This window comes from Sinocyclocheilus rhinocerous, unplaced genomic scaffold (genome assembly GCF_001515625.1).
Source record: "Sinocyclocheilus rhinocerous isolate Xijiao unplaced genomic scaffold, SAMN03320098_v1.1 scaffold1600, whole genome shotgun sequence".
Classification (NCBI taxonomy): domain Eukaryota; kingdom Metazoa; phylum Chordata; class Actinopteri; order Cypriniformes; family Cyprinidae; genus Sinocyclocheilus; species Sinocyclocheilus rhinocerous.
In genome coordinates, this window is record NW_015665129.1 from 1215048 (window position 1) to 1222833 (window position 7786).

General features: G+C 37.6%; 1 protein-coding gene across 1 annotated transcript in view; it reads left to right on the forward strand.

Moving 5' to 3' along the window:
- Positions 1-5073, forward strand: part of ptk6a (PTK6 protein tyrosine kinase 6a) — a 15000-nt gene extending 9927 nt beyond the window's left edge. The window contains exons 4-8 of the mRNA XM_016542236.1: positions 1389-1557; positions 1985-2143; positions 4261-4442; positions 4537-4690; positions 4774-5073. Of these exons, the coding sequence (XP_016397722.1) occupies positions 1389-1557; positions 1985-2143; positions 4261-4442; positions 4537-4690; positions 4774-5009 (900 nt within the window). The 3' untranslated portion in view covers positions 5010-5073. The remainder of the gene's footprint in view (positions 1-1388; positions 1558-1984; positions 2144-4260; positions 4443-4536; positions 4691-4773) is intronic.
- Positions 5074-7786: the final 2713 nt, after the last annotated feature.

The following is a 7786-nucleotide window of genomic DNA, read 5'->3' on the forward strand; positions in this document are numbered from 1 at the left end:
AATAGCTGTGTCTCATTTAGAAGGCTGCGCCCTCCGGAGGTCGAATCCTCTGGAGGATGCATTTACGAAGTGTCCTCAACCTAGAATTAAACGAGACGGCCTTTGTAGAATAGGCGGGAAAGGAAACAGGAAGTATCACGTTGCTATGCCAACACATTTAGAGCATCGCCGCGCTCTCACACTACTTAAATGAAGGAAAATTATTTATACATTTGGAAAGTAATTTGAAAAAAAAAATGCTTTTACTTGTTTTATTGATGACGTATGCAGCCTTTGAATGCGGCCTCCGGAGGGCGCAGGCTTCTAAATGAGACACAGCTTATGGGAGTGTAACCCTGTTTCTCAACGGCTCTGGTTGCAACAAAGTGGTTGCCAAGCAACAGACAAACGTAAACAAAGGTGTATGTTTGTAGAGTAATTTATAACAGCTTCGAACGTGGCTCAGCCAATCAGAATCAAGGACCGGAACTATCCGTTTTATAATATATATTTTATGAAGGTCGCGATGGCTCCAGGATTCCACTCCTTCACTGTCAAGCTTCAAAATGACCAAAAAGTATAATAAAAGTGAGCCACATGATCTCCGTACAATATTTCAAGTCTTCCAAAGTCATCAAATACATAGTTTATCTCCTACATTCTTGACATTCACGGCCATCCTGTCTTTGGCAAGTTCATAAGAGCAGTTCATTCTAATCAATTAATCATCTGATTCAATGATTCCTTCACACTATGATGCTTTTACATCCATTTTGAAGCTTGAAAGCTTCTGTTTCCAGATTTGATTTGACATGAGGGTGTGTAAAATCGGTTTTGAGTTAACTATATGGGCGAACAGTTTTGGGTGAACTATAAAAAGACAGTAATAAGAAAGACGGGATCTCAGCCAATTAACATACTAATCTGATACAAATTGTCTTTTGAAATAGAAGAGATTTTGTCAGTTAATTGAAGATTAAATAGCTAGTCATGTTGAATTTCCTCACAGGCCCGATATTTCACACATACAGGGGTTGACCAAAATAATGTGAACACCCATTATTATGGGGTTAATCTAATTTGTGTAGACTACAGTGGGAAAAAAACTGAGATTGTCTTATTTATAAACTGGCAGATGTTTTTATAGATTCATACAACTGAAGACTATTCAAAAGTTGTATGAATCTATTCTAAAAAGGTTGGATGCTGTTTTAAGACCTACATGGTCAAATTATTTTGTCCAACCCCTACATATTCTGCCTATATAGAGAGAGAGATTCCCGTATATCAGCAAACTGAATTATTACCACAACTGAATGTACAATATGTATATGTAACAAAATGCATTTGTCTGTATTACTGCATACTTCGCTTACTGAGTTTATCTCTGTTTCTTCTTATACTAACAGCCAGAACCAAAACCACAGGATCTTTCCCACCAAACAGTAGATGACTGGGAGTTACCTAAGGAGGAGTTCACTCTGGAAGAGGAGCTTGGTAAAGGATACTTTGCTGATGTTTACCGTGGAAAATGGAAAGGCATGGTCAATGTGGCCATCAAGATCCTCAAAAACAACGGTAGGGTTGGTGCATGTAAATAGGAAAGAAACATCTGAAGGCTAAATGAAGTAATGAGTCTGATGGATATTTTAAATAGAATGGGCTACTTCCTCTTTGCCTACTTGTTTTCTGTTCCTGATACTGTGTGAATGTGAGAAATGTTGTGTTTCTTGTTCTGTGACTGTGAGAGCTGGAGGAATGAGAACACAGTCTACTGCCCTCATAACCGATATCCAATAGAGCACGTAGCACACTGAGAACTCTTGAAGAATATATCTAAAACCCTGTTAAGGCTTCGTCTGGCAGCCTATTAGTGAAAAATTCCCCTGAACGAGTACATTTTTGTATTTTGACAGATGTATTAATATATACTCTAGTGCTCCAGCACACTGTAGTGCTGATGCTTATCTGGTGTGCTCTATTGTGTTTCCTACTCTTCCTCTAGAGTCTCTCGATCACAGGGAGTTCCTGATGGAGACTCAAATACTGAAAAAGCTGAGACACAGACATCTTATCACACTCTTTGCCGTCTGCACAAGCTCCACCCCCTTCTACATCATCACTGAGCTTATGGAAAAAGGCAACCTGCTCAGTTTCCTCCGAGGTCACAACCTCTTTATTATCTGACGTCAGCCCAGTAAATATCAATGTTTTTTGACATCAGCTTTAAATGTTTACTGTAATATGTCAATAAGGGTAATTATATGTGACCTAGTGCATCATTTTGAGCTGTTTTGACCACAAACACTTTGAGTTTTATGCACTGAAAGTAAAATCTAAAGGCCCGGTCACACCAAAAACAATAACTATAACGATAACCATAATTATAACTATATTAGTGTCCACACCAATGCATGATAATGCTCTGTTTATTGTAAGTGCACACTGCTATTCCGTGACCTGCTCTGTAAAATTTAATAGATTCTGACTGGCTGTTAGTGTTTATTATCATATTCATCAGCTGAAAAAAAAAAACATTTTGAAAGTGCTTCCAACTATATCGTTTTATAGTTGTTATTTGTTTTCTGTTCCTGATACTGTGTGAATGTGAGAAATGTTGTGTTTCTTGTTCTGTGACTGAGAGCTGGAGGAATGAGAACACAGTCTACTGCCCTCATAACCGATATCCAATAGAGCACGTAGCACACTGAGAACTCTTGAAGAATATATCTAAAACCCTGTTAAGGCTTCGTCTGGCAGCCTATTAGTGAAAAATTCCCCTGAACGAGTACATTTTTGTATTTTGACAGATGTATTAATATATACTCTAGTGCTCCAGCACACTGTAGTGCTGATGCTTATCTGGTGTGCTCTATTGTGTTTCCTACTCTTCCTCTAGAGTCTCTCGATCACAGGGAGTTCCTGATGGAGACTCAAATACTGAAAAAGCTGAGACACAGACATCTTATCACACTCTTTGCCGTCTGCACAAGCTCCACCCCCTTCTACATCATCACTGAGCTTATGGAAAAAGGCAACCTGCTCAGTTTCCTCCGAGGTCACAACCTCTTTATTATCTGACGTCAGCCCAGTAAATATCAATGTTTTTTGACATCAGCTTTAAATGTTTACTGTAATATGTCAATAAGGGTAATTATATGTGACCTAGTGCATCATTTTGAGCTGTTTTGACCACAAACACTTTGAGTTTTATGCACTGAAAGTAAAATCTAAAGGCCCGGTCACACCAAAAACAATAACTATAACGATAACCATAATTATAACTATATTAGTGTCCACACCAATGCATGATAATGCTCTGTTTATTGTAAGTGCACACTGCTATTCCGTGACCTGCTCTGTAAAATTTAATAGATTCTGACTGGCTGTTAGTGTTTATTATCATATTCATCAGCTGAAAAAAAAAAACATTTTGAAAGTGCTTCCAACTATATCGTTTTATAGTTGTTATTGTTATAGCTGTTAGCTGGACTTCCCTGTTCTCATATAATTTAAATCATCCTTGTTGAGAACAGCCCGTAAGTCTTTGTTTTCTAATGATATCATTGTTTCTACTCCAAACAGTTGTTGAGATATAATCATTTAAATATCATATATCACAAAAACTTGTTTCTGACATAAGGGCCTCTAAAGATGCCAAACAATTTTCAGAATTATGAGATTTATTCAAACATACATTAAAAAAAATCTTATTGAGAAATCAATAAGTTAGGTAAAAAAATGTAATGCTTTTAAAATATATTAGTGCACATTTAACAGTATATTTAAAATGTTGGCGATATGCTCTTCTACAAAGTTCTTTTTTCTAGCTATGTATTGGTAATGAGCTAAGGATATGAATGACTTTCCTAAGATAAATGTAGCTTTACGTGACATCTTTTCAAGCTGTTTTATAGATATATTTCGGTAATTATAAAAACAGATTAATTGAGCGACTGCATGAGAGATTTTTTAGTACGTTTTACTGTATATTTCAACATTTCCTCTCTGATGTTCGTTCATGTTTTTCTTTTTTTTTGTAAAGAGGAAAATATTTCCATTTGAACTAGCAGCTACAGTGATAATAATCTGTCACGCGACATTTATTATTGGACATAAAAAACCAATTTTTTTTTTTTGCTTAGAATCGCATTAGAAACAAATGACTGCGACTCCCATATACACATACAATACCTCTCCTTAGAATGAGTCTTGTTTTTCTGTTCAAAAACTAAAGTCTTAAAGCAGACAGACATGATTCCTTCAGTTTTCCCTTCACAGGTGAGGAGGGGCAGAACCTGGAACCGCAGGAACTGATAGAAATGGCAAGTCAGGTGGCTGATGGGATGGCATACCTTGAGGAGCAGAACAGCATCCACAGAGACCTGGCAGCCCGGAATGTTCTAGTGGGACCCAACTACATCTGTAAAGTGGCCGACTTTGGCCTAGCTCGCATCGTCAAGGTGAGGATGACCTTGTAGTTAATCAAAGACGTGTGTAAAATATTCACTCTTAAAGTTTGCTTAAAATAAAATATGTGGGGCATTTGTTTCACAGGACCCATTTTACTCATCTGAAGATAAAACAATTCCATATAAGTGGTGTGCTCCTGAAGCCATCAGCCATGGAAGGTTCTCCAACAAATCTGATGTTTGGTCATTTGGGGTCCTCCTATATGAAATGTTCACGTATGGTGGAGTCCCATATCCAGGTATATACATCATTTATGTATCTTCTTTCTCATGCAGATTTGAGAAAGGTTAAAGTACATCTTTTTTGTGTATATTTTTGCAGCTTTCTCAAATCAAGAGGTGTACAATATGATCACCTCGGCGTACAGAATGCCTTCGCCCCCTAAGTGCCCGTCGCACATCTATGACATAATGCTGATGTGTTGGAAAGACTCAGCTCACGAAAGGCCAGATTTCAATGAACTGAGAAGGCTCCTGGAGAACTCCAGTACTCGATACATGGAATTGACCTCTGAGAGCTGCAATGACACATCAGATCCAGCAGAAGGCATCAGTTAACAGTGCCATGCAAAGACAAATGAGTGGGAATGTCCCAACAATAGTTGTTCATGCATCTAAACACCTTTCCACTAGGGATGTGCGGGTCTAGTCGACTAAACGGTGCAGCTCCTACTAGTCGACGTTGAAAACAATAGTCGATTACACGACAGAAAAAAACAACATGATTTTATCATTCAAATTATCGTCGACTAGTCGGATACAAAACTTTCGTTTAAACGTCAGTCAAATTAGTCGTCGCGCACATCCCTACTTTCCACTCATTTTCACCCCTTTTTACAGTATTCACACACTTGCACTTTTTTTTGTGTGCTTATTTTCTAATTTCATTTGTGAATTATTCACATTTAATGTAATAGAGCATTTCTCAAATCTACTTGGATAATACTAGTTGATACTGAAGATTATTTTTTGACTACCTTTTTTCCCATCCCGATTTGGAGACAGATTAGTTTCCGAATTGATCACATGGACTTATAAATAAAACCAGTTTTATGTTCATTATTAACAGGTTTTACCTTCGTACTACATAATAACTTCCCTTCACCAGATCTGCACTCTGAATTTTAAATTAATGGTATGTATATAATATAAATAAATTTTTGCATCAGAAATTTCAATAAATGATCTGTTTTTCAGTAGGGACTGGAAGGGACTTAGTGAGCTTTGAAAGTTACAGTGTTTTTATAGTTCAATGAAATGAAGGATTTCTCATAATATGACCCATTTAAATCTCTCTACTGCAAACAAGCTCTTAAACGTGAGAGTACACAACATCCGGAACAGAACGAGTTTGGCCAGTTCCTGTGGACGCAGGTCATTTCACAATCTCTAAAAACTTTCCACTGCAGTTTTCAGTTGGCACAGTGCAGTCGGTTCACAAGTAGACGCTAACCGACCCTCCAAATGATTTAAAACCACAGAAATATACTAGTCATTACACCAGACAGAATGTGCATTTCATGAAAAAAAGTGATTCATTGATTGTGTGGCATTCATGGATTAGATATGACTTTGGACTATTTATACTTTTCGTACAAACACACACACACACGTACTACAGATGCAACACACCCTGCTGATTGTTGCTACTGCTGAGACATTCAAACTCAGTAACACGAGTGTTGCCACAAAGTGTTCATGTTGTGGGTGCGTGGCGGGCAGAAATAGAATTGAGAACACTTGCCTGGCCAGACTAATCGGAAAACTGACAGGATGTTCAGGAAGGTGACATCTGCGTGATGATTGACATCTCTGGAGAATTTTGAACACCTCTTGTGCTCTGCATTCAGACACCCAATCATTGAGACTTCAGCAGCGGGGCTACAAATCAGAAAAGAGTTAAAGAGGGTTATAACGAAGGCTTTGTATACATTCATGCTGTCTGTTTTCTTTTAAATAATTGATCTGCTTTTCAGTTTTCATCTCAGCTTTAAGTGTTTGTTGAAATACCATTACAGCCCTGTTTCACAAAGCAGTATCACAAGGGCTGTTTGGTTACCTGTCACTCCCTGTCGAACTTTACATTAAGCCCAAGAGACATATTGCTTCATAAATCTGTTTTACAAAATACTGTTAAGTAGGTTTGTAGTACGTTTTACCATGTTTCTGGATACAAAATAGGTGAAAAACATGCCCATACACAAATACCAGTTGATATAAATGATTAGCTAATAAGTGAACTGAAATTCACCTTGTATTGTTTTATTATCTTGAGCAAGATACACAATATTTCACTAGATTTTAATCACATATAGCAAAGAGAAAAAGATTTACAATGTAGCCATATGGTTCTATGTTTAGAGGTTCTTGGGACTGGGTCAGTCTTACTAGTACTAGTATACCTAATCATTCAGAGGCTGTTTAAAGGGGTCATATGATGTTGCTAAAAAGAACATTATTTTGTGTATTTGGTGTACTGAAATGTGTTTATGTGGTTTAAGGTTCAAAAAACACATTATTTTCCACATACTGTACATTATTGTTTCTCCTCTATGCCCTGCCTTTCTGAAACCCGTCGATTTTTACAAAGCCTCTCTTAATATTTGCATGGTGATATTTATCCACGTGACATGTGCCTTCATTCATGAAGGTAACAACAAGGGCAAGAAGCAAACATGTCAGCAGATAAAATAATAGAAAGGACAAAAGTCATAGCATGTTATCAGTATAGATACGTATATTACAAATAAACAGAACTGTAAAAAAAAACTGTTTTAAGAAAAAAGAAAAAGGTTGAAATAATAAACAGGATGACATATGGGAATGCTAATCATGCTAACTGGAAACTCTTGTTCCTGTCTTACTGTTTCCAAACACTCTGGGAATACCGAAACAAACAGAACAGCTTGAAACGCATCCAAGAACGAGTCTGTACACACAAACTTGTCAGTGTGTGCATGTGTTCACCTTTATGCAGAGTAACCTTGACGCGCGGGTGAGACTGGTGGAGCAGCGCTCGTGAAGCTCGCTGTAACGGCAGACTGAGACTGTGCTGTTTTTAGCGCGTGTCTCTGGAAACAAATGTGGGGTCAGTGAGCAAAGGTTACGGCCCCTAAGTATTCTTATAGACGAAAGGCAATAATGGGAACCATAGACATAGATGTAAAACATTCACTCAAATAAGAACATTAAGCGAAAGGCAGCGCCATATGTGGGGTGGCAAGCACGCAAAGGATACTAACACGATACACGTGTCCACCTTTTAATGTAGTTTTTAAATATTTGTGCTTCCGCATCATACCAAGACGAGTTGTGTAAAGTTTAATAAAGTCACT